Consider the following 27,577-nt stretch of genomic DNA (forward strand, 5'->3'; position numbering starts at 1 on the left):
GAGTTTTTTCTACTTCCACAATATCCATTGTCGCTGTTAGAATTTTAATGTCGGTACTTTTCTTTGTTTTGAATTAATCTTGAGAATTTATGATGATCCCAAATAAAACCCTGCATATAAAGTATGGACACTGCAAGCTTTTTCAAAATTTTTCTCTTTTGAACAGCAAGAGTGCATCAACATGCACATTTTACGTGATTTTTTTTCCTTACAGGCATGGCATTAGTGATGGGTGGTAGGTTGGCTTGTTGGTGACCGACGTCTTTGTGAGTTAGTGGATTTTGTTTGAAATTTTCTGTGTTTGTTGGCGTTCAATTCTCATGCAATTACAATCGGAACGCGTGCAATCTTTCAAGGCGAGCCTTGAGGTCCATGCAGTCCAGGTTCTTGTGCTTGTGAACACACCATGTGGATACTTTGAAAGTTGGGAAACTCTATCAACCTTCCTTCAGGCCTCAACCCATCTGGAGTTAGATGACCCATATCCCATCTTATTCATTTGACTTTTTTAGGCGGTTCGAAACTCCTAACAATCGGCAATTTTCGACTATGACTTTTTGGCCTTTACAACTTTTAGTAATAATAGTAACAATCAGCCACACTTCAATTATGCTAGTTTTGAGATCACATGGTCACTTCTTATATTCTTTATTCAAATAATTTCATTGCGGCCTTTAATTAACTACCAAACCCATATCCTAGCACTAGGCAGAGGAAAATCTCAGAAGTTTTTGGTGAAATGCCGTTGAGCTAGCTTCCAAAGTTAGCGTAAAACTAATGCTTCCTGGATTTGATTTTGGACATTTGATATTGTCATGCATATGGTTCGAAAATGAAAATTATTTGATTCAAATACATATACAAACACACATCTTTTGTGTTGAGATCATAAAAAAAAGAGTGACATGGATCCATTATGAAGAAACTACATGGATCAATGTTATGGCTTTTTGAGAAACCTGGAAGCTTCCAGAACAGGTTTCATGAAAAATTCCCTTATTACTTGTTGGGTAGATCCTTCATCATTTCATTTTGATGAGTTTTATTACTGTGAGTTTTACTCCAGTAATAATAGACTCAATTAAAAAACAGTGTTTATGAAAAGAATTTCATGATGTAACTTTGTTTTTTATAATAAATAAGATCTATGTACTATGTAGGGATTGGGGAGTAAAATTTAAAATCTCTCAGATTTATTTAAATGCACTTACCATCATATTGAATGATATTTGTTGTGATTTATTTTAGTTGGTATATGTACGTAAAAAAATAATACGGAAAAACATAAATAAGTTTTTAATTTTTTTTATCAAAATTTAAATAAGCCTAATTTATAATTTTTAGTGAAATAAATAATGAATTTTGTATTTAATTCAAAATAAGTCATGAGTTAGTAAAATATTTTATTAATAATTTAAATAATAAAATAATTTATTTTTTTATTTTAAAATAAGTAATTTTAATATTTATATTTACAAAAATAATATTTTATTAAACTACAACTTATTTAAATTTTTTTAGTTAAAAAAATTAAATTTATTTATACTTCATTAAGCTATACATGAGCTTGTATATTTATTGAACTTATTTAAAAAATTTTATAATATAACGTTTATTATATTCATTAATTTTGATAAATTTCATTTAAATTTCACTTATAACTATTGATTTGCATGCAATAATTATATATATAACCGTTATTCTAGGAGAATTTTGATATCAAATGCTTTAGAAAAAAAAAAGAAAAAAAGACCACGAGTCAGTGAGAAGCTCCGCCACTGGGCTTGAAGAGGGCGGCAACCCGCGAAAATAATAACAGAAAAGAAACAGGAGCCCCGGTTTCCAGTTACCGCTCTCAATTCTTCTCACAGTTCAAAAGGAGAAAAACGTATTCTGTTACTTTTGAAAATCACAAAAGCAGCGGCAGTAAGCAGCAGCTATTTAGCGAAAAAAAAAAAAAAAAATAGCTTCATCTTCAGAAAGAAAAGAAAAGCCAGTTTTCAGTTGCTCATTTGTTTATGCGATAAAGCAAAAGCACTAAATCAAAGAGATCCATTCTTTTCTTGCTATCTGAGCAATTACTTTGTCCCACTCCTCACCCAAAGTATCTCTTTCCCAATGGCTTCTCTCTTTTATACCAAAACTAACCATTGCATACTCCCCACCGTTTTCAATTCTCTCAAACCCCAATTTGCCGTTCTTTTGCTTTGCGTTTCTATCTTCACTGTCAAATTTGTAGCAGCCATCGTAATTCTGGCTGTGATTGATTCCCGATGGCTAGTTCCAGCGGGACCAAAAGCGACGGGGGACCTCCGCGCTCGCTGTCTCGGAAGATGACTCGGGCTCAGACAATGATGGTCAATTTGCCCGATGAGGATTCTGCCTTCGATAGTGAACTTGTCCCGTCTTCTATGTCGGTTATCGCTCCCATTCTTCGGGTAGCAAATGAGGTTGAGAAGGACAATCCCAGAGTTGCTTATCTATGTAAGCTCCTTTTGCCTTTTCTCCTTTATTTTCTTGTTGTATCGTTTTTTTTTTTTAACTTTTCTTTTTTTGCTCTACTGTCAAAAGAAGAAACAAATAATAGTTGGTTGTTGCTGTGGTTATTAGTTGAGTCAAGTGTCATTTACTATTATTTGAATCTTAATGTGAAAATGGAAAATAGATAATTTTATTAAGAAGGTCATTTTAAAAAAAAGCTAAAGTGATATTGTTAAGCTCCACCTGCAAATATAAGTGAACTTTTACAGTGAAACGAAGAAATAATGAGTGGCTTCATTTAACACCTGCAAGTGAACCAGCAGTTTTGGTTTGTTAACAAGGACTTATCAGAATAGAATCTCTGGGATTGTCGTTTAAATCAAATTCCTAAATATCTAATGATCATTACAAACCTAGCAACTAGAATAAATTTCCAATATCTTGCATTACAAAAGATATATTTGACCACTGTTGTATTAAAAATTAAAACTGGAGTTACTTTAAAGAAAAAAGATTAAACAGGAGTATATCAAACCTTAAATTTCAAAAAGCCTCAAAACAACAACAACAATAACAAACACAACAACAATGATATCAACAACAGCAATAACAATAATATTTGTCATTATCTTTTTTTTTTTTTTTTTTTTTTTTTGTGGGGGGGGGGGGGGGCTGCTGCCCTTAAGATCTTTCCAAAAATGTGAACTAATTTGTTAAATCAATGGAACATTAAGTAATTTCACAGAAAATGACATTTCAAAACCGTAAGTTAGTATTCTGACTTTATCATAACTTGACAAAAATGTATTGAACCCACTGCTGAGTGCTGACCGTGTAGGCTATACTCATAAGTCATACAAGAAAAGTTTCACCACTTTTCTTTGGGTAATTTTCTCTTCAGTTTAACTTAGTTTGAAACAAGGTAAAAGATATTGAGTCCAAAAAGTCCAAATGTTCATGGTTTTCATTATTGCAAGGACTATTGCTATTATTTTATATCTAACATTCTTCGCTTTGTCTTTTGTTGGAGGTGAATGTCTGATATCTCTGGTACCTTTTATTTTTTACAGAGTTTTGCATATTATTTCCAAGGTTAATTTGTTCTACATTAACAAATTTGGTGAAAGTTTGCCTCCTAATATGTGTGTCCCATTGTGATGGTGTGACCAAGGACATATATGTATTGAATATTTTGTTTATTGGGATGGTCGAAAATAAACTTCTTGATATGTCTGGTGAACAAAGAGGAAAGTTACTTTGGAGATCCATTATGTTTATGGAATTCTTTTGTGTAGGCATTGATTGTGGTGTTTGAAAATTGTAAAGATCAATTTTCGTACAGATAATTACTTCAGGATAATGGCTTATTTTTATAGTTGTTCTACTTCTATATCATGGACCAAGAAACGGGTTTGTTCTTTTGGTGTTCTATCCTTTCAGATGATTCAGTTCCCATTTCATTTGATTTCCATATGCAAGGGCTTTACTTTGATTCTATTTTATGATTTTTTATTTGAACTTCTACAGTAGACCTTGTTATCTACCTTTTAGCACATGGGCCTGCTTGTTTGCAGGAAAGTTGTGATAAAGTGTACATATGGAGCGTTTGCACCATTTTTTTTTGCAGACATTTGTCTTAACCATGGACAATAGTAGCGTGTAAAAATATCATAAGCACTTTAAAACCTAACCAAAATTTCTTAGTGCAGTGGATTCAGTTAGCTTATCATGATTTCTTTGTTTGTAAAGTAGGGAGATATCATTTCCTAAGAAAATAAATCAAAGACTGGTCTTGCATTTCCCCTCTTACTATGTTTGCATTACATGCTACATTTAATTTACATTCATAATATATTGTTTGCTGATTTTGTGACATTGCTGAAGATGTATAATGTGTGGTAAAAAGTCCCTGTTGCTTTGCCAAAATTTTACTTTTTGTCATTCCCTTAACATTGTTATTCTTTTATCTAATTAGGTCGCTTCCATGCTCTTGAGAAGGCTCACAAGATGGATCCATTCTCAAATGGACGTGGTGTTCGCCAGTTCAAGACCTATCTCTTGCATAGGCTTGAAAGGGTAAAACTGATTCACCATAATCTGATTCTTTTGTTAGACAGTGATCCATTACTGAGCCATTTGTTGCTGAATATTTCATTTTGTTTGGTGTTATTTCCTAGGATTCCAGCAATATTTGTTTGTGGTGTTCTGAATTGTTTTCATTTGGACAGTAATCTAGGACAGCTTGCAAGTTACAAATTGCAATTTAGGGCTCATTTATTTGAATAGCATGAAAGGAAGTAAAGTACTTAAAAAGTAGGATTGATGAGGGAGTAGTTAAGTATGCAAATAAACAAGGACAAACAGGAATATGGCCTGTTAGCTGCCCAAATTTGGCACTGTGAATTCAGAGAAGGGACGGAAGTGAATATTGAGTTTTTTCAGATTAACTGAATTGATATAGGATTAGGATATGATACTTTATGAAGTGTAGGTTTTTTTTGGCCAAATGACAAAAATAAAAAATCAAAATTTGTGTTCATTATCAATTTTAGCCAAACTTTTTTATTTTATCCTTTACTACTTAGAAACTTTCACATTTACTTCCATACATACACTAGCACCAAGGAGGAGGGAGCAATTATATCACAAGGTGTAGTACTTATAATCAGAGGTGTCTTCTCTGAATGAAAGGTCTAGGTTTAGATTGTACCACCAATTAGATAAGGGAGCAGTCTTGGCTTTCCTTGGAGTTCTGTGCCATTTCATCTATGCTCCTAGTCTCATGGAATTGGCTTTTAATTTGAATAACGGTTTAGATTCCAGAGTAAACTTCAGTTCCATTAACAAGGACAAACAAGAGTCTGCAAGTATATATTGAGAATTATGAAATGGATAGACAGTTTAGCCTCATTACAGATTCCTAATAGATGACGAGTAACATATTCATTTTATTAGACATATACTGAATGAATTTCTTGGCCTTTTATTTTTTCATCATGTCTTATTGATTGTTCATTTCCAATTTCTAGAACAAAATCTGGGTTATATTCACGGTTGCCAAGATGAAAAGTGTTTTAGATCTTTGGAATTTTCTTCATTGCAGGAAGAAGTTGAAACACAACGTCAGCTTGCAGGAACTGATCCAAAAGAAATCCAGCTGTATTACCAGAAATTCTATGTAGAAAACATAAAAGAAGGCCAATATGTGAAAAAACCGTGAGTCGTTATCTCCAATTAGCCTATTTTCCTTCTGTACAATTGTTTGAATGCCCAAGTTTTACTAAACACATACAGCATCCTGATCTTTGGTTTTTGCTAACTCTTGAAGGGAAGAGATGGCTAAGCTCGTTCAGATTGCGGCAGTATTGTATGATGTGCTTATAACAGTCGTACCTACTTCAAAAATTGAAAATGAGGTTTGATTTGTATGATTTTATATATGGGAACAACATTTTAAAGCACCTGTTTGCACGTGGAATAAACTTAAGAAGTGTTAAACTAATTTTTTTTCATCACAGACACAAAGATATGCACGAGATGTTGATAGTTTGAGGGAACAGTATGAGCATTACAACATTCTTCCACTGTATGCTGCAGGGATAAAACCTGCAATTATGGAACTTCCTGAGGTTGGACATGTGTCTTATTTGGTTCTGTTCTGTTCTTTGTATATATTAATTAATACCTAATTGCCTAGAAGCCATCACGGTTATCCCTTTTACTTCTTAAAAGTGTAGATCAAAGCTGCACTCCACGCACTACGTAATGTGGAAAATCTTCCCATGCCCAGAATCAGCCTGGCACATGATGCCCACCATGATGTGCAAAAGGAAAGGGTTAAATCAGTAAATGACATCCTTGATTGGCTTTCATCTGTTTTTGGTTTTCAGGTGCGTTTCACATTGAGTTGATCTTTTGTATTTCTTTTTATATTTGCATCTGTTGCGCAGAGGCTTTGGGGCTTTATTTGTGAGCTTGGCTAGCTTTAAACCTAGTCTGCACTCATAGTTACCTGCTAACCTCTAAACTGCTTGAAGGATTTGCAGTCTTTAATTTTGATCTCTCTGAGTGAAGAAGCGATAGACAATTGGTCATGGTGTCACTTAATAATGTAGGAAATCTAAACTGAATTATTGTTGTTTCAGAAGCAAGGTAAACCTTACCCATAGCAAATGATGAAGTCTACGACTAGGAAGTGCCAGAGTCAATGTATTTTTTCGTGAAGGGCTATGGAAATTTAGGATCATGAGATTTCTCCATGATATATTATTTCCAAAAGCATTGTTCTAGGTTCTGAACAAAACACAAGAACAATATGCAAAATAGTTGTTTTCTATGGAACTTCACAATCTGTATTAATTCCTTTTATATATACATATTAAAAACAACTTATGCTCATATTTGGTGTCACTTTTCTAAAGTTAATTCTCAAATAAGGTTTAAATTTGGAAATACAAAAAGGCGCTTTATGAGTTTGTATGCTTCATTATTTTTAATCATGGGAAACACTATTCGTAAATGTTGTTAGATTCTGTAATGGTTGGAATTTGGATCCATGCTTCCTTTGGATTTCACTTAATATATAACATGGATTTCATTGGTACCCCTGAGCTTCCACATGATAAGTTAACTGACCTCTTATTCTCATAACAAGTCAACTTTATCGGCATGAGATTTTTGTTTCAATTATTACTCCTTGTTTTATCATACTGTATGAATTCCAGTGAAATAAATGTCAGTTTATCTAACCACATGTTATTGTCCTATCTGTTCCTGTGGATCAAAATCAAAGAGAGGGAATGTGGCTAATCAGAGGGAGCACCTTATATTGCTACTAGCCAATATTGATGCAAGGAAAAGGAGCCTTGAAAATTATTCTGAGGTAAAACTCTTAATTGAAAATTGCTTTGTAATTCGTTTGAAATAATTCTTCTATTTCCTCTGCAGCCTATAAGTGCCTTTTCTTTTTTTCTTGGGTATCTTTGTGTATCATTCATTTGATTAGAAGCTAATTGCAGCTTGATAGTGGCACCATAGAGCAGTTGATGGATAAAATATTTAAGAACTATCGTTCTTGGTGTGACTATTTGCGTTGTGAATCAAATCTAAGGTACTTTTTTTTTCCAATATCAGAGTGTTTCTTGAATTACAATAGGTGTGATATCTTAATTTAGTTGTTTTGCTTTTGGTTCTGCAGGTTTCCCCAGCGTTCTGATAGACAACAATTAGAGCTTATCTACATTGGTCTTTATCTTCTCATATGGGGTGAAGCTTCAAATATTCGCTTCATGCCAGAATGCATTTGCTATATCTTCCATAATGTGAGTTTGTTAGTTACCTTCCTGAAATACTGTTGTGTTTGATTATCTATTAAACCAACTTAAGGCAACAAGTTACGTTAAAGATGATATCATAATTTTCATTATTTTGGAAAATGTTTACCTTTCTTTTGTTTTTGTATAAACAAAGTTGTATATTTTTGCTGGTACTTACTATATCTTAGACTTCAGATGGACATTTTTCTTGGATGTAATATGTTGATTGTGTTTCTCATATCCATTAATTTGAAAGTAATGCTTATTCCTCTCTTCATGCGTAAGATGGCCTATGAGGTTTATGGAATATTATATAGCAATGTGCATCCTGTTAGTGGAGAGACCTATGAGACAGCAGCTCCAGATGATGAAGCCTTCTTGAGGAATGTTATAACTCCAATTTACCAGGTTTTGCGTAAGGTATTTCAATGTAATCCGCTGTTTGTTTTATTCATTACCTCTTCTTTTCTATGTATGTTATGGAAAATGATTTTATTTCATGTGAAAAAGGAATCTAAGAGAAATAAAGGAGGCACAGCAAGCCATTCAAGATGGAGAAATTATGATGATTTGAATGAATACTTTTGGTAGGAATCTTGAATGGTAAATTCTATTTCTTTAGTTAAGTTGGAAAACTTGCTGAACTCCTCCATCTTCTAGGTCTGACAAATGTTTCAATCTGAAATGGCCAATGGACTTGAAAGCAGATTTTTTTGTTCATGATGAGATGTCACCTGTAAATGAGGTACTTCTTCGTTTGTCTCTATTTAATTTCAAAATAGGTACTTGAACTTAGGAATGTGCATGGTTCCTGAGTTCCCCAAACTGAACCTAAGAACATGTTCAAACCGGAATTAGTACTGTAGGAACTGAATTGAACTGAACTTATGTTATCATTTTGGTTCGGTTCCCATTCTTTATCAAAATCCAAGCTGAAGAATATAATAAAAAACCAAGTATAATATATATATATAAATATAGGTGAATTCAAGTTTGAGACTCTATGGCATAGATTATTTAAAGTCTTTTCTAGAATCAAATTAGAGTGAACTAGAATTGAAGAACTAAAAAAACCGAACGACAAAAAAAAAACCAAATTGGAATTGGACCAAGACATTGAAGAACAAAAAATTTTGCTATGTTTGGACTAAGAATAACACCCTTGTCTGAACTTAGAATATTGTAATGGCATGGACCCACAGTACCTGAATTTTAATTTTTAATATAAAACACTCACTTTAATTGAATCAACCAAAAACCCTTATGAACCACTATAGCCAATTTACCAGTTATGATGCCCTAATTTAGGTACCTCAGATGAAATTATCCATCATATGTATAGTGTGCACACACACACATGCACATACATTCATGATAGGAGTTAAAAGTATTATATTAAATTCGAAGATGGGAAAATTCTTTTTCATATGTTGTCTCCCAATTCTGTATTTAATAAAGTAAATACACTAAGAAATAATGTTCGTATCATTTTTTGTATTGGACATTTTTCCATAGGAGAGGTATTTTGCAATGTGGAAAGGTTGCATATTATTCTATTCATAAGGTAAAATCTATGATCCAACAATTCAGTGCATGAACATGCAAAAGAACCATTCATTGACAAAGTGTATTTGGAGGATATGTTTTGCAAGGGGATAGGCAAAGATAATATATGAAAAGGATAGAAAAAAAAAACTTATCTATATTTGTATGCTATGGGTAGTCATAGATTAATATAGGTAAGATATGATCTTTATGGCAAACAAGAAAAGAAAGATAAATTAGGATATATATAAACATCCAGTATGTAGAAAATACAAATTTCTTATGATTATGTTTACTTTATATGTGAAATGTATGCATCCAATTCTCAATTTTCATTTGATCTTTTCAAGATTGTTTGAAGTAATATTTATTTTGCCATCTTATTATGAAGGTTGTTTTCTAGGTTTTAGTGGAGGGAAGAGATTCATCTAGTATCACTTCCTAAAAAGTTAGTGCAAATTGGTTTTGTTGCAGAGATCTAATCGAGGCACTAGTGGACATAGGAAGCCTAAGACAAATTTTGTTGAAGTCCGCACTTTTTGGCACCTCTATAGAAGTTTTGATCGAATGTGGATATTCTTTATATTGGCTTTTCAGGTAGCTTAAATTTTACAAGAATTGGGTTTTAATCATATTCTATAGGAGGAATTAACTTCATCTAACTTGTTTTTCAGGCTATGGTTATCATTGCATGGAATTCATCTGGATCAATCGTTGATGTTTTCAATGAGGTTGTCTTCAGAAGTGTTTTGAGCATTTTCGTCACTTCTGCTTTTCTCAATTTTCTCCAAGGTATCACCGAAATTTCAATTGCTTCAATTTAGCCTAATTCTATTGTCAGTTTATTATTATTATTATTATTATTTTGATATTAGTTATTGTTTTGATTTAATTTTGTGAGAAATTTTGAAAGATTTCTCTTAAAGACAGACCATTTCGATAAATCTCTAGATCCTGAGGTTCCAATCCCTTCTCTTGATCTGTGATGCTTTATTGGATGATTACACACCTGCTAATAAATCCTTGTTGTATTATGTACATTTAGGAGCTTGTATTTATGCCTTATCATGATTAGTACTAACAAACTAGGCGTTTTTGGCCCCTTTTTCTGAACCTAAAAATTACACACAACTTGTGAAGGCCAAATTGTTCTATGGCTAAAAAGAAGCGAAATGAGAAGCCAAAAATTATAAATAACCAATCTTAAATTTTGTGGTTCAGTTATTTCACTGTTATTGTAGTTCGGTGTTGCTTGGTTATTCATTTCATTAACTGTGGTTGTTGTGGTTATACTTTATATTCAGTTTGGTTTAAGTAAAGTAGTAAACTAATTAAATGCATACTACTGGACATCAACCAAACGAATGAAAGCTCTATGATTTATTATTTTCTGAACTCTGTATTTTTATTTCTGTTCTGGGCTTCTGGCGGCATGTTATATAGTTGCTTTTGCTGTATTATCTTTCTTGCAGCTGCTCTGGATATAGTTCTTAGTCTTAACGCCTGGAGGAGCTTAAAAGCCACACAGATACTAAGATACATTCTGAAGTTTGCAGTAGCAGCTATGTGGGCTGTAGTTCTGCCAATTGGTTACTCCAGTTCTGTGCAGAATCCAACAGGTCTTGTAAAATTCTTCAGCAACTGGGCTAGAGATTGGCAGAATCAAGAATTCTATAATTATGCTGTTGCATTGTATTTGATACCTAATGTGTTGGCTGCTGTACTTTTTGTGCTTCCACCCCTGCGGAGAAGAATGGAGCGCTCAAACTGGCGGATTATGACTTTTATTATGTGGTGGGCTCAGGCAAGCATATTTAGTACCACTTAATCTGACTAAAAAACATTTTTCTGGTTTTGGTTGATATTGTTTATTTTGTTTTATTTTAATTTTTTTCGTCTTTTCAAATTAAACCTGGGTGTTAATTGGTATCCATTTCTCCTTACTGCAGCCAAAACTATATGTAGGAAGAGGCATGCATGAAGATATGTTCACACTTTTAAAGTAAGATAAATAAAAATTTTCTAGGTTGTCATGGTGTTTTCCATTTTATTTTATCTCATTACTGTTGTTATTTCGTGGAGGCAAATGTTAAAGGAAATTTTGAATGATTTTATGGTTCTAACTTGGGAAATTTATGGTGTGCTGCTGCTGCTATACTTGGAGATTTTTTTTTCCTTTTACTAACTTGTTTACATTGTTCCTTTGTTAGGTATACACTGTTCTGGGTCATGCTGCTAATTAGCAAGCTAGCATTTAGCTACTATGTTGAGGTTTTTCTCCTTCAAATTTTCATACAATTTTATTGCTTATTCATCATATGCATTTGCACACAAAGTTATTAAAATTTTAATACACCATTGTTGCTCATCTGACGTCATATCTTTGCACAAAGAAAATGTTTAGATGTTTGTTTGTATGAATGTATCATAAGAGGATGGCTTTAGTGTAACTGTAAATTTACTCTAATTGTGAGCTGGAAGTCACAGGTTTGAGCTGTGGAAACAGCCTCTCTGTGAAGCAGCGGTAAGGCTGTGTACAATTCAATCCTTCCCACAGCCTACAAATGTGGGGTGCTTAGTACATTGGGTCATCCTGTTTTATGAATTTATCAGAAATCTCTTCTTGTGTGCACACATGTGAATATAGCAAAATTCATATAAATGTAGGAAGTCAGAACCAACAATATGTGTCCTTTTTCCAACAGGGAAATTGATGTTGCATTTGCGGGATAGCTTGTTACCTATATAGGTAACATAAGAAGAAATCATGTTCAAGCCCCTAAATCTAACGAAATCTGGCTACCCTTATTTTATCCTCTTCGATCTGTAAATAATTAATCTTATCATGGGTAAGTAATAGCCAGAGTGACTTTGCTGGCTCTCAACTGATGCAACAGAACGTATCGTCAAGCGGATGAGAAGTTCTATAGATTGATTTATCTAGGTTCTCTAATTATGTGGCTTTTTTTTATTTAAGGGGGAAAAGAAAATTAAGAATGTAAAAATATACTGGTAAACTCCTATTCTTGGATGTCAACACATAAACATTTTTATTTTTTTGCCATGGATGGTTTAGATTCCGTTTTTGTTCAATGTATGTTTATTTTCCTACTATTATTTCTCATATTCATCTATTTATAAGCTGTTTACATATTTTTTCAATAGATACTGCCTTTGGTTGGACCAACCAAATTGATTATGGATATGCATATTGACAACTATCAATGGCACGAGTTCTTTCCAAATGGTACTAGTTCATTTTTTTTTGTGACTTTCTAATTTTTTTCATTATGTTTCTATACCAAGTCATATTTGAAACTGCTGTAGTTACCCACAATATCGGTGTTGTTATTGCTATATGGGCTCCTATTGTGCTGGTAAGTGACTGCATAACATCTTGCAACATGTTGAACTTGTTCTCAGTTATGCTCTTAGTTATGATAATTTCTGTTGGTGTGTTAGGTTTATTTTATGGACGGGCAAATATGGTATGCCATATTTTCTACTCTTTTTGGTGGGATTTATGGGGCCTTCAGCCATTTGGGTGAGGTAAGTGGCTGTTTTATTGTTCATACAATTATAAAGTAGCAACTATAGTTCTGGTAGTTATCTTGTGTGCTTTATCATCATTTTAGTTTCAGGTTTTATTTTATAATTTATTGAACAAAAAAAATAAATCTAAAGTTCTCTGTTTATATCCTAAATGATACTGTATAAACCTTTGGCAATTCCAGATACGAACACTTGGAATGTTAAGGTCCAGATTTGAGTCTGTGCCTTCAGCTTTCAGTCGCCATCTTGTTCCATCATCAAAAGAGGATAAACACTCAGAGGTAGCAATTCTAACAGGTCTACAAATTTTGATCTTTATTTTCTGGAATGTTTGTATATATTTCGGCTTTATGCATTTTATTTACCAAAACATGAATGCAAGCAAGTCTTTTGGTTTCCTTGATCTGTTTTATATAGCATTGAATTTTAACCTTGTTTTTTGTTTATTTCTTTATTATTTCTCTTTTGGTCTTTGGCTAATTAGCATTTTCCGTGGCAGAAAGCATTGATTGAAAGAAAAAATATTGCAAATTTTTCTCGAGTGTGGAATGAATTCATCTATTCTATGAGAAATGAAGATTTGATCAGCAACCAGTTGAGGCTCTTCTTGCTTAAAGATTTATCAAATATTTCTAATTTCATGCTTTTATGTTCCTAATATTTGTTGTTCACACTGTTCAGTGAAAGGGACTTGCTACTTGTACCATATTCTTCGACTGATGTATCTGTTGTTCAGTGGCCTCCCTTTTTACTTGCTAGCAAGGTGTATACTGTGACCCATCGTTAATCGTAATGAGCAACATAAAATTATTTCTAACTTGTTCTCCTGATTTGACCAACATGCTAGATTCCTATAGCATTGGACATGGCAAAAGATTTCAGGGGGAAGGAAGATGCCGACTTATTTAAGAAAATGGATGATTATATGCTTTCAGCAGTAATCGAGGCCTATGAGATGTTGAGGGACATAGTATATGGCCTTTTGGAAGATGATGCAGATAGAAAGTAAGGGCATTCAAATTCTATAAATAATCTGTGATGCAACCTGGCTCTATGTGATTGTTAAAAAATGATACTAAAAATGGTTTTCCCCCCTTCCTCAGAAGCCTATCGATTGCTGTCTTTTCTTATACTTCCTTTTTCTGCTTACCTTCTGAAATAGGATTATAAGACACATTTGTTATGAAGTGGACATAAGCATTCAACAAAATAAATTTTTGAGTGAATTCCGGATGAGTGGCTTGCCTTTACTCAGTGAAAAGTTGGAGATGTTTCTAAAAGTCTTGGTATGGTGCTTTCTTTATAATACCATTTTCCCCTTTTCATTGTCTTCTATACTAATCAGTTTATCAATGAAATTATCATCATGGTCCTTTTAATATTTGAGTACTCATGCTACTCCTATGTTGACAGCTAGAGGTAGATAACCATGAAGATGTTGATGTGAACAGATCTCATATAATTAATGTTCTCCAGGACATCATAGAAATTATTACTCAAGATATTATGATTCATGGCCATGAGTAAGTGGTGAAAAATTTTTTCAAATATTTTGGGGAGGTGAACTTCATTTAAGGTTTTTTTTTTTTTGACAAAATGAACGTTCACAACTAAATAAATGTTCTCTGTTTCTGTAGAATCCTGGAAAGAGCTCACTCTACCAGTTCTGATGATCAAAATATCAAGAAGGAGCAGAGCTTTGGAAAGATCAATATTGCTCTTACACAAAACAAATCCTGGAAGGAGAAGGTACTCTGATACTCATATATTCATAGATATCCTCTTGTCATTTTATATAGAGCTTCTGTTTTATTTTGCTGTACATTTCTTCCTAGGTTGTTAGGCTCCGTTTGCTTTTGACCACAAAGGAATCTGCCATAAATGTACCATCAAACTTGGATGCTCGCCGCCGTATCACTTTCTTTGCAAATTCCTTATTCATGAACATGCCAACTGCTCCAAGAGTCCGAGACATGCTCTCCTTTAGGTTAGTGATTACAAAACCATTGTTGTCAAGGGACAATATTGTAGGTTGTCAGATGGCAACTACTAAGTTATCTGAACATTCCTAATGCATATATAAATCATAAAAAAAATGAATAAATGAAATATAAAAATTGTGGACAAGATTGCTTATCCTATCAATTACCTTTACAATGAGTTGCTTCTTTAATCTTCATATATTACACAACTAAATCACATGGCTCCATTCAGGTATTATCAGAAAATAGATTGCTACTGATTACAATTTTTGTTTCTCTGACTTTAGATGCATTTTATTATATATATATTTAGTGTGTTGACTCCATTTTACAAAGAAGATGTTCTTTACTCTGAAGAAGATCTTAATAAGGAAAATGAAGATGGGATAACAATGTTATTTTACCTGAAGACAATATATCGTGGTATGTTTCATATCTGTTGATGCTTTTGTGTTTTTCTGGTGGACTGGAACTTAACAAAATGAATGGACCACATTCCAGATGAATGGAAAAATTTTGAGGAACGAATAGCTGATCATGAGCTTAATTACTCTGCCAAAGAAAAGGCAGAATTTCTTCGCCAGTGGGTATCATACAGGGGGCAGACGCTTGCTAGAACAGGTATTAATAGTAGTGATTTGCATGCTATCTTGTTCTGGTTTCATTTCTTTTCTGCATCTAGGTTAAGCTATATTATCTATTTAAAAATTTCCACCAGTGAGGGGTATGATGTACTACAAGAAAGCTCTCGAAGTTCAGTGCAACCTGGAATTCACAGGAGACAATGGTTTGTGATTTATGTGTCGATATTTTGCTGTTAATCTGAATCCCAGCATTTGGATCTATCACATTTCTTTCTTCAATAAACTAGTTGCTGTTTCTGTTGCCAGCAAGCCAAACCAAGGAATTAAGCAGGCAGGATCAACTTCATCAGAAAGCCTTCCTTGATCATGCACAAGCTCTGGCAGATTTGAAGTTCACCTATGTGGTATCTTGTCAAGTTTATGGAAACCAGAAAAAATCACCTGATGCTCGAGACAGAAGTTGTTACAGTAATATTCTAAATCTCATGTTAACGTAAGTTAAAATCACTGTTGAATAAATTATAAGCAGTTCTCCGTTCAAATCTGCAAAGTTGATGCATCTTCAATTTTGTAAAATTTCTTAGGTATCCGTCGCTGCGTGTTGCTTACATAGATGAACGAGAAGAGAGTCACGACACAGCCAATGGAAAACTTCAGAAGGTTTATTACTCTGTTCTGGTCAAAGGAGGTGACAAGTTGGATGAGGTATTAAATCTAATTCCTCTTTCATGTGGAAGTTCTTTGCTGCAGGATTTATGGGATAAAGTCTTAATCGGATATTTCCAGTTATATGCATCAATTTGAAACTACAGTGTTGCAGGATTTTTTTTTCCCAAAACAAACATCCTCTGGAAGGTGATCTAGTTGATGCATAATCAATCACTGCATTTGGATCAGTCCAAAAAGGGAAAAAAAAACATATTATGATTCTCATTGAGCAATTGGCACAAGCTTGAGTTACGATGCTGTCTTCCTAATTTGTCGTCCATAAGATGAAAAAACTTTTTCTTTGTAATTTGCAATACAGAGACATACTAGTTGAATGAAGTGCTTTTTTCAATGACATGAATAATCTCTTTGGAGCTGCAGTGCTTTCTTTTGCAACAATTTGCTGCTTCCCTAGAAAGCCACAAGTTTTTGCTTCCACAACATGATGTTTTCCTAGATTGCTAAGTGCTAACACCTATTATTGATTGATTTTTTATGCTGCTAGGAAATCTATCGAATCAAGCTTCCTGGTCCCCCTACTGAAATTGGTGAAGGTAAACCTGAAAATCAAAATCATGCCATTATCTTTACTCGTGGAGAAGCCCTTCAGACTATAGACATGAATCAGGTGGCTTCCACTGCTTTTCTTCTTCTTTTTCCTTTTAAGGTACATTAGAAAATCAAAATGATAAATGTGCTTTCCTTGGTTTTCAGGATAATTACTTTGAAGAGGCTTTCAAAATGAGAAATGTGTTAGAGGAGTTTATAAAACATAAACGTGGGCCACGAATGCCTACAATTTTGGGTTTGAGGGAGCATATATTTACTGGAAGGTTAGCCTGACCATAATTTAGCATTTAACTTTGTTTTATTTTTCAAAATCTTGCATTTTCAGATGATTTTTAAAAGTCCTTGTCTTGTGTTCGAACAAGTTAGCAAAGGGTTGTGTCAATTTGGATAAGACCAAACTGAAATCTTGGAGCAAAAAAGAAGAAAAAATGTCACAGCCTTTAAAACTAGCTGAACTGAATTGAACTATGCCTAAGCTAACCAAGCTGAAATATCCCTGCTGAGTTATTTTGGTGGTTGAGCTTTCAGATAGGTTTATTATAAAAGTAATTTAAGTGAAGAATTTTGGGAAAATTTTGAGTATTTTTATATTTCACTCTTAATCTTTACAATTGGTCTACATGACTATTTATACACAGAGAATCATATCTAAACAGGAAGTAAATAATCAAATAATAATTACAGAGATAATTAAGGATCCTAATCAGATCAAATCACATCTCTAGAATCAGCTAGGATTAGTTAAATAAGTCAACACTCTCCCTCAAGTTGGTGCAAAGATGTCACACATGCCCAACTTGCAAATCAGATTATGGTAGATCTTATTGTTAAGCCCTTTAGTAAACACATCCGCAAGTTGCCCCGTAGAAGTCACATGAACTAGGCTCAAGACACCGTTTGTTAATTTTTCTTTAATGAAGTGCCGATCAATTTCAATGTGCTTGGTTCGGTCATGTTGGACTGGATTTTGTGCTATACTTATAGCAGCTTTATTGTCACAATACAAAGTTATCTTGTCTCTCTCGGACAATCTCAACTCTTCTAATAACTTCTGTAACCATAAGAGTTCACATACTCCTTGGGCCATTGCTCTGTATTCTGCTTCCGCACTTGACCGAGCAACAACACTTTGTTTTTTGCTCCTCCAGGTGACAAGGTTCCCCCCCACAACTGTGCAGTAGCCAGAGGTGGATCTCCTGTCATCGAGAGATCCTGCCCAATCTGCATCTGTAAAAGTTTCAATTCGGAGATGACCATGTTTGGAGTAAAGAAGCCCTTTCCCTGGCGCAGACTTTAGGTATCTCAAGATGCGAAGTACAGCTTGCATATGAGTCTCGCGAGGGTCATGCATGAATTGGCTGACTAAGCTAACAGCATAGGCTATATCCGGTCGAGTGTGTGAGAGATACATCAACCTTCCTACCAATCTCTGATATCTTCCAATATCCACGGACTCACCAGTTCCTGCTTTCAGCTTGTGATTACTTTCAATGGGAGATTCTGTTGGTTTACACCCCATCATACCAGTTTCTTCCAAAAGATCCAGAATGTACTTTCTTTGGAAGATGAAAATTCCTTTTTCTGATCTAGCCACCTCGATACCTAGAAAATATTGCAGTTTTTCCAGATCTTTGATTTCAAATTCCTGGGCCAACAACCTCTTTAGTTGAGCCATTTCCTCTTTGTCATCACCTGTCACCACTATATCATCAACATACACAATAAGAAGGGTGATCTTACCCTTATGATGTTTGATAAACAGAGTGTGATCAACATTGCTTTGTTGGTAACCAAAGGACATCATGGCTCTGCTAAACCTGTCAAACCAAGCTCTGGGAGATTGTTTTAGCCCATACAAAGCCTTTTTTAACCTGCACACCTTTCCTTGTGTCTTCTCATCAGCGAACCCAGGAGGAATTTCCATGAACACTTCTTCCTCTAAATCTCCATGGAGGAAAGCATTCTTCACATCAAACTGTTGCAAGTCCCAGTCCAAGTTGGCTGCGCAAGATAACAAAACTCTGATTGAGTTCATTTTTGCAACTGGGGCAAATGTCTCTTGGTAATCCACTCCATAGGTTTGGGTGAATCCTTTAGCAACCAATCTGGCCTTAAACCGTTCAATTGTGCCATCAGCTTTGTGTTTCACTGTGAACACCCATTTACAGCCAACGAGTTTCTTCTCAGGTGGGAGAGTGACAAGCTCCCAAGTCTCATTTTTAGCCAATGCTTTCATCTCTTCATTCATTGCTTTCTTCCATTTAGGATCTGCAAGAGCTTTCTTCCAATCCTGTGGAATAGACACAGAGGAAAGGCTCTATAGGAAGGAGATAAAGATTCATAAGAAACAAAGTTAGAAATAGGGTGTTTAGTGCAAGATCTGACCCCTTTTCTTTGTGCAATAGGTTTATCTAAGTCATTGAAACATTCAAGAGTTATGGGTAACTCACTAGAAGAAAGAGTTGTGGGTAACTCACCAGGAGAAGATTCTTGACTCTGAGTAGACTGCATAATGGCTTCTTTTGCCTTATCTCTCCTTGAATACCTTCTCAAATCTGGCTTGTCCAAACGACCAGTTCTCTCTCCTTGATTGGACATCTCCCCCTGTCTACTAGAACTCAAACTTTCTAGTTGAACCATATCATTCAGAATCACAGAATTCGGGATCACCTCTCCTTGCTCATTATTCTCCCCTTGAAGAGGTGAGTGGGTGGTACTGAAGTAGGGTTCAGTTTCTCGGAAGGTAACATCCATACTAACGAAGTATTTCCTAGAGGGAGGATGATAACACTTGTATCCCTTCTGTGTTGGAGAATACCCAACAAACACACATTTAAGGGCCTTGGGATCCAGTTTTCCTGCCGTCCTAGTATGGACAAAGCAAACACACCCAAATACTTTTGGTGGAACAACGTATGAATTCTTCCCTTGTAGAGCCGTCAAAGGACTCATAAAGTTAAGGGTCTTGAGAGGCATTCTATTGATAAGATAAGCAGATGTAAGAATTGCATCTCCCCAATATGTTTTGGGTAGATTCATGGTGAACATAAGAGATCGAGCTACCTCCAATAGATGTCTATTTTTCCTCTCAGCAACGCCATTTTGAGCACTAGTATAAGGACAACTAGTCTGGTGTATTATCCCATTACTCTCCAAATAAGCAGAAAAGCTACTATCCATGTATTCTCTTCCATTGTCAGTTCTCAAAATTTTCACCTTAGTATCAAATTGAGTACAAACCATCTTATGAAAGGATTGAAAACAAGAAAAGACATCACTTTTAGCTTTAATCAAATAGACCCAAGTCATTCGAGTGCAACAATCAATAAAGGTGACAAACCATGGATTACCAGATAAGGAGACCGTTTGAGTAGGCCCCCAAACATCAGAATGAATAGTTGCAAAAGGAATTTGACTTTTATTATGACTCAAAGGATAGGATGTTCTAGTGTGTTTAGCATACTCACAAGCATCACAACATAAAGAGCCAAACTGGGTTTTAGCAAACAAATCAGGATAAAGTTTTTCTAAAATAAAAAATGATGGATGCCCTAACCGCCGGTGCCACTGTATTATTTCCTGATTGACATCCTTATTTTCTCCAAAACAGGCTTGAGATATCGAAGAAGCCGGATCACCCTCCAACATGTATAAGCCATCATGCAGCCTACCATTGCCAATCATCTTCCCTGTGCGAAGATCCTGAATAACACAATGATCAGGAAAGAATTCAATTTTACAGTTAAGAGTATTGGTGATAGCACTGACAGATAAAAGGTTGACAGAAAAGTGGGGAACATGAAGGACAGATGATAATTTAATGTTGGATGTGCAAATAACAGAACCTGTTCCGGATATGGGAGTAAAAGAGCCATCAGCAATTCTGACACTATCTTTGGTTAGAGAAGGAGAATAATTGAGAAAGCCTTTATAAGAGCCTGTCATATGTCTATTCGCACCAAAATTGATAATCCATGGAACATTATTAAAAGAGGAAGCATTACCTGACTTTACAAAGTTAGATGTAGCACCAGAGGATGAAGAGGTGTCAATATGAGACAAGAGGTGCTTGAGACTCTGAAGTTCATTAGGGGAAAGGAACTCAGTCGTTGTTGTCTCCTTAAAGGGCTCCTCCACAGTTTCTGCTAACTTAGCTTGATTTCTAGAGGTACCTCGTTTTCCTCCACGACCTCTAGTGGGACGACCATGTAACTTCCAACAAGTCTCTTTGGTATGCCTTGGTTTCCCACAATAGTCACAGTGTAAGTGATCTTTCTCAGAAGTAGGAGGCTGTGGTGTGCTCAAACTGGTAGTCAACCCAGCCTTTTCAACTGGTGCAGTATGGAGCATAGCATGTCGACGACTTTCCTCTTGTTGAACATGGGCATGGGCCTCTTCTAGAGAAGAAAAAGGATTTCTTCCCAACACTTGGACCCGAATTGGATCATATTCGTTATTCAACCCTTCTGCCATAGTAAAGATTTATGAACAGTGAAAGAATAGGAGGTACCCAAGGTTGTACACACAAGAAAGCCCAATTGATTCACCAAAAGACCGGGTAACAGCACGGGAGAGCCGGAAAGATGGTCGGAATCGTCGCCGGAGTGATCTGAGCGGCGAAACAGTGACAGACGATGGATCACGCGCCGGGAAGCGACGGGTCACGCGCAGGCTTTTCCGACGTCGGAGCTGGTCGATCGGCCGGCGGCAGTCCGGCGGTTCTCCTGGTGCCGGCGGTGAGAGAAAAAGAGGCTCCTAGATGGGTTAGTACCAAAATTGGTAGATCTAGGGTTTTGAAACCCTAAAAATGAAAAATTGAATTTGGACCCAAAAAATCAGGAAAAAGCTCTGATACCATGAAGAATTTTGGGAAAATTTTGAGTATTTTTATATTTCACTCTTAATCTTTACAATTGGTCTACATGACTATTTATACACAGAGAATCATATCTAAACAGGAAGTAAATAATCAAATAATAATTACAGAGATAATTAAGGATCCTAATCAGATCAAATCAAATCTCTAGAATCAGCTAGGATTAGTTAAATAAGTCAACAGTAAGAAAAGAAAAGAAAAAAAAGACCTTTGACCAATAAAATGCAAAATTAAACCTATTTATCAAAATAGTGTGATGTGCTGGAAAACATCAATCTGATTGAATTATAGGTATGTTATCCCATCACTCCAAAAAAAGAATTTAACCAAGAAAACAGCAGTCCCATCACTACAGGGAAATAATTAATTAAGACTGAAGAGTGGGACCCTTTCAAAGAAGCTCAATTTCCAGTGTGCTGAACAATATTTGAGACTGAGCATGAATCTCCAGCTTTGGACATGAATGAATTCTCTGTGCTCTGATTTGCTCAGCTCAATACAATTAACGCCAGTCAAAGTGGCATTTCTTGAGCATTTTTTGGACTTAAATGCTCATTAGCATTTTCTCATGCCACAATAGCTGCCTCAAATGCATCATTCAAGCCCCAAAATGCTCAAGAAAACGTCGCTTTGGGTGGTGTTTACTTGGTTAAAGTCTTTATTTGCAATGAATGGACAACTTACAAAAAAAAAAGCTTAAGAAAAATGCAATTTTGATTGGTGTTTTCAGGGTTAAAGTAAGTGGGAAGAATGAAAATGCTTTAGAAAATGCCATTCGCATTGCCATTTTCTTTTGTGACTATTGTTTTGATCAACTATCTTGATTTTCATTACTTCGGTTAATACCTTTTTTTCACATTCTTTTAATATTTAAGCCATTTTAGGCTTTTCTTTTTTGATGTTCCTAATTTTAGATTAGTTCTCAAGTCCTATATGTAAAATGAGAAGGAAAAAGAAAACAAATCCTATCAATATAAGTATAAATTGAGCTCTTATTAAATCAAATACAAGTTTAATCCCATCTTACCGAAAAGTAAAATAAATACATTTTCTGAGAAATAAACATGCAAGTAAGTGTAGTGATCTATTTAAAAGTGAAGGGTAGTCAATACAAGTTCAGTACGAAGGATTTGTTTGATTTAGTTATTAGTAAAAATTGATAATTGAATAATTGATACCTTGCAGCTGTTAGCTAATAGCTGACAGATGTTAATTGTTCGTTATTTATTATCAGTGGTCATGTGCGCATATTTCTGATAATATATGCATACATCTCTTACACTTTAAAAGCATTTATATGTTATTTTATGATACTTAACAATTTTGTCTATTTTAGTTTTTTTTTCACATAACTAAAACTGGTAGCTTATTATTATTATTGTTTGTTGTTGTTGTTGTTATTATTACTATTATTATTGTTATAACCCAACCAACTTGAACGCAGAAAATACTGAAAAATGTAATTTGAAATCACTGAATTTCATTCATCTGCTGTATTTATTCCATTGGAATAAAATAATTCTCACTCTTGCAATTTAGCACGTGTGCTTATTTATTTCTTTTCATTTCAGTGTTTCATCACTTGCTTGGTTCATGTCCAATCAAGAGACCAGCTTTGTAACTATTGGCCAACGTATTTTGGCTAATCCTCTGAGGTAAACTCACTAATCAATGAGAGCATGCGGCCTTGCATGTAATGTACATTTGGTTTGATCTTTCTTCTAGTTGGATATTTTTCTTTTTAGTTCTCTTTGTGTTTTACCCCCTTCATTATAATTTTCAAATATGGGAACATGCATATTTGCCATGTAATACAAGTGGATGGCATGTCAGATTGTGAAAAACATAACTTGCTCAGACAATCAAATTTCCTTTGTCCAATGAATATCAAGTTATTCCCAATTTGAAATTAAGCATTACGGATACGGTGTCAAGTTTCTTTTCCACACACATATTCTGCTAATTAAAGCTGAAGAAACAGAGTAAAACAAATTCAGTGCACTAATTTATTCAGCTACCTGCAATTATTGTTTTTGGGGTCAGGATACTTGGCTGTTTTCAACTGTCATCTGTACTTGGCTCCCATTTGTATCCAACTGCCATATTTATTATTGTTTGTACATATATTGTACTGCAGATTCATACAGTTGACTTGCTTTTTGCTCTTATTGTACAAGAATCTACTAAATATTTTGTAAAACTTTACAGGGTGAGATTCCACTATGGTCATCCTGATATATTTGATAGGATCTTCCACATAACAAGGGGTGGCGTAAGCAAAGCTTCAAAAATAATAAACTTAAGCGAGGATATATTTTCAGGTAATTTTCAAATGACCTGAAAATTACAGACATATATTTATACTCTTAAGGTTAAACAAGTTGATCTTTTCAGGCTTCAATTCAACTCTGCGTGGGGGATACATAACACATCATGAATATATCCAAGTAGGCAAGGGGCGCGATGTGGGAATGAATCAGATATCGTCTTTTGAAGCAAAGGTTGCAAATGGCAATGGAGAGCAAACACTTAGCCGTGATGTTTATCGACTTGGACGTCGGTTTGATTTTTACAGAATGCTGTCGTTCTATTTCACAACTGTTGGTTTCTATTTTAGTAGCATGGTATGTTGAACTGATCTCTTTATTTAATTTTTTCTTTTGAAACTAGTCTACTAATTTATTATTTAGGTAGAATTTTTTTTTTTAGCCTCTAACTCGGGTTGCTTATGAAAATTTTTGATTTTGTGAACTATGTGATATCTTTTTTTCTGTTGGAGAGGAGAGTAAATGGAAATATCATTGATGGTAGTAGCTTGTGTTAATGGAATCAAGAAGGTAGTTTTGTGCCTTCGTTTCTTTGGCTCATTAGTTATTAAAGAAGTTCAGTCATTAAAAAGTGGGTTACTTCTCTCTTTTTCACTATCTTCCTCCATACATTGGTCTTGTGCATTTCAAAGAGGGATATGTTAATCATGTTTATCATGCACATCAAATAACTAGATCACCCTTGTAACTGTTAGGTGGTTGGGCTATGTATGAATTAAATCAGATTCTTTCCATACATGGTAAACATTTCTTCTCAGCACTGGCAAGGTTGTGTTGACTGATCAACAAATTTCCAGCTGTTGGTGTCAAGTAGCACCAAAATCTGAGCTGCTTGAATATATTTGCTTCATTTCAGAAGCACAGATTCTGTTCATTGCTTCTTTTAAAATTAAAACTTAATTCTGCATTAGTTGGCCAATAAATAGAAGTGTCTGCCCCAGTTTATCAAATATCATGTCAAAACCGCATTTTGGCATTGTAAAAGTATAAATTATAAAAGAATTGACAGTGAGACACCTGGTCAGAAGGTATGTCTGTTCTTTAGATGCTATTTCAATATTTCCATAAACCCTGCTTGAACTGCATGAATCAATGACTGCATATTTGTGGCTTAATTCGGATCTTTCTCATTTCAGGTAACTGTACTTACCGTATATGTGTTCTTATATGGACGTTTGTACATGGTAATGAGTGGATTAGAAAGGGAAATTCTATCTAGCCCAAGCATACATCAGAGCAAGGCTCTTGAAGAGGCCTTAGCTACTCAGTCAGTTTTTCAGCTGGGCTTGATATTAGTGCTACCTATGGTTATGGAAATTGGCTTGGAGAAAGGTTTTCGCACTGCTCTGGGCGATTTTGTCATTATGCAGCTGCAGTTGGCCTCTGTGTTCTTCACTTTCCAGCTAGGAACAAAGGCACATTATTTCGGGAGAACAATTTTGCATGGTGGATCAAAGTACAGAGCAACTGGACGTGGGTTTGTTGTTTTCCATATGAAGTTTGCTGAGAACTACAGGACATACTCGCGAAGTCACTTTGTGAAGGGATTAGAGCTGATTATACTTTTGGTCTTGTATGAAGTCTTTGGTGAATCCTATCGCAGTTCCAATCTTTATTGGTTTATCACATTCTCAATGTGGTTTCTGGTTGGATCCTGGTTGTTTGCTCCTTTTGTGTTTAACCCATCTGGTTTTGACTGGCAAAAAACAGTGGATGATTGGACAGATTGGAAGAGGTGGATGGGCAATAGGGGTGGTATTGGGATCCCTTTCGATAAAAGTTGGGAATCTTGGTGGGATGGAGAACAAGAACATCTCAAGCACACGAATATAAGGGGAAGGCTACTTGAGATAATCCTTGCATTTCGTTTCTTTATATATCAATATGGCATTGTCTACCACCTTGATATAGCCCACCATAGCAAAAGTTTGCTGGTATGATGTATACTTGAATAATATTTGATTAATTATCTTATGACTGATTTTCAGATTCCTGCAACAATCTTTATAGATTATTTTACCATTAACTTTTATTTCTTATTGTAGGTTTATGGACTTTCTTGGATAGTTATGATAACTGCTCTTTTAGTCTTAAAGGTATGTCAATGGGACAGAAATGTGAGACCTTAACAGCTTTTGAACCATTCGCATATATGAGATTACTATAGTTCAGATGTGGCTGACACGACAATCTGTTTCCTTAGTCTCTTGTATATTTAAGTCCTTTTTCCCTTTTTTCTGCATAAGATACAGATTAACTTTGTGAATTGATGTTGTGTATTCTAATGCTGCTAACAGATGGTATCAATGGGTAGACGAAGATTTGGCATTGACTTCCAGCTCATGTTCAGGATTCTGAAGGCACTTTTATTCCTTGGCTTCATGTCAGTAATGGCGGTCTTATTCATAGTTTTTGGACTCACAGTAACAGATTTGTTTGCTGCAATCCTTGCGTTCATGCCCACAGGGTGGGCTCTTCTTCTGGTAAGTTCAAACTTTCAGTTGCTTTATGAGGTGGCAATGGACTGTTTGGTTCTGCTACAGCTATGCTATTAAGTGACTATATGACATCGTTTAAAAATGTTTACACTTGATCAAAATTTTGGACCACAAAAGACAATATTGGTTGCCGTATTATTCAAGAACTTATGGTAAATTCTTTATTAGAGAAACTGGTGCAAAGGCGTGGACTACTTGTGTTGTTTTATACAAATCTTTAAACTTTACTGTTATTAAATGATATATTCTTATTTCCTGGAAAAAATAATACATCAGGAATGATTTGTAGTCTGAGCTAAATTTGATACTTTCCTCTTTTTTTCTCTATTTTCTCTTGTGCTGGAAAGATTGGGCAAGCGTGCAAGCCCTTGTTTAAGAGGATACAATTCTGGGACTCAATAAAGGAGCTAGCAAGGGCGTACGAGTACATAATGGGACTAATACTTTTCATGCCAATAGCCATTTTGTCATGGTTTCCTTTTGTGTCAGAGTTCCAGACTCGTCTGCTGTTCAATCAAGCCTTTAGCAGAGGCCTCCAGATTTCTATGATTCTTGCTGGAAAGAGAGATGGATCTGATGCTGGAAAGAAAGACAAGACATAATTATTACCATAATCTCCACTGTTTGATGATTCATCTTCATGTTGTACTTACTGTACTCACTAACTCCACCACATCCTTCTTTTTCCTTTTTATTATTTATTTGAAAGGAAAAAAAATATAGTTACTGTATTATTATTTTTCCCCCCAGCGTGAATTCACGGCTGAAATATCTTTTTAGAGAACAACTTTGAAGATATAATCACAAATAACATAACTTTGTTAAAAGAAATTGGTATTTGAAATTTAGTAGATTTTTTTTTCTTAATATATATATATATATATATTAGGGTGAAGGCGAGCATCACACGAGGTAGAGGAGCAATGGGGAAGACATCTATGATTTTTTGTCAAATTTTTTGGAAGGTCTTATAAATGGGGTGGTGGTGGTGGTGAAATCATTAATGAAAAAAGGAGGTTCACGCTCTCAACCAAAAAGCTAGAGGCGAAGCTTGTGCAGTTTGGTGGGGTCTGCAAATGGTTGCCGTCTTTGAAAGCACTCATGACTCTCCGTCCCCTGCTTTTATTTATTCTCAGATT

At 35.0% G+C, this 27,577-nt stretch overlaps 1 protein-coding gene across 2 annotated transcripts; it reads left to right on the forward strand.

Annotated features, from left to right (window-relative positions):
* The first annotated feature begins 1,904 nt into the window (after positions 1–1,904).
* Positions 1,905–27,286, forward strand: LOC110609051 (callose synthase 7). Of its 2 annotated transcripts, XM_021748364.2 has the most exons (42): positions 1,905–2,484; positions 4,457–4,557; positions 5,585–5,697; positions 5,810–5,897; positions 6,000–6,110; positions 6,219–6,371; positions 7,274–7,363; positions 7,500–7,591; positions 7,679–7,802; positions 8,082–8,216; positions 8,307–8,383; positions 8,457–8,541; positions 9,816–9,938; positions 10,016–10,133; positions 10,814–11,145; positions 11,291–11,343; positions 11,552–11,612; positions 12,507–12,588; positions 12,669–12,718; positions 12,804–12,890; positions 13,076–13,174; positions 13,393–13,487; positions 13,575–13,656; positions 13,741–13,898; positions 14,056–14,179; positions 14,307–14,416; positions 14,531–14,642; positions 14,729–14,880; positions 15,189–15,298; positions 15,377–15,496; positions 15,594–15,662; positions 15,766–15,952; positions 16,044–16,164; positions 16,673–16,795; positions 16,882–17,000; positions 23,185–23,268; positions 23,822–23,934; positions 24,008–24,237; positions 25,077–25,874; positions 25,986–26,036; positions 26,238–26,423; positions 26,786–27,286. In XM_021748364.2, exons 1-42 carry the CDS (start codon positions 2,274–2,276, stop codon positions 27,038–27,040), a joined length of 5,784 nt encoding a protein of 1,927 aa, XP_021604056.1. In that variant the 5' UTR covers positions 1,905–2,273; the 3' UTR covers positions 27,041–27,286. The 2 variants fall into 2 exon arrangements, with proteins under 2 accessions (XP_021604056.1, XP_021604057.1); XM_021748365.2 differs by lacking the exons at positions 1,905–2,484; positions 4,457–4,557; positions 5,585–5,697; positions 5,810–5,897 and having other exon boundaries at positions 6,001–6,110; positions 6,214–6,371.
* The last annotated feature ends 291 nt before the right edge of the window (positions 27,287–27,577 follow it).

The sequence above is a fragment of the Manihot esculenta genome, chromosome 2 (assembly GCF_001659605.2).
Source record: "Manihot esculenta cultivar AM560-2 chromosome 2, M.esculenta_v8, whole genome shotgun sequence".
Taxonomy (NCBI): Eukaryota; Viridiplantae; Streptophyta; class Magnoliopsida; order Malpighiales; family Euphorbiaceae; genus Manihot; species Manihot esculenta.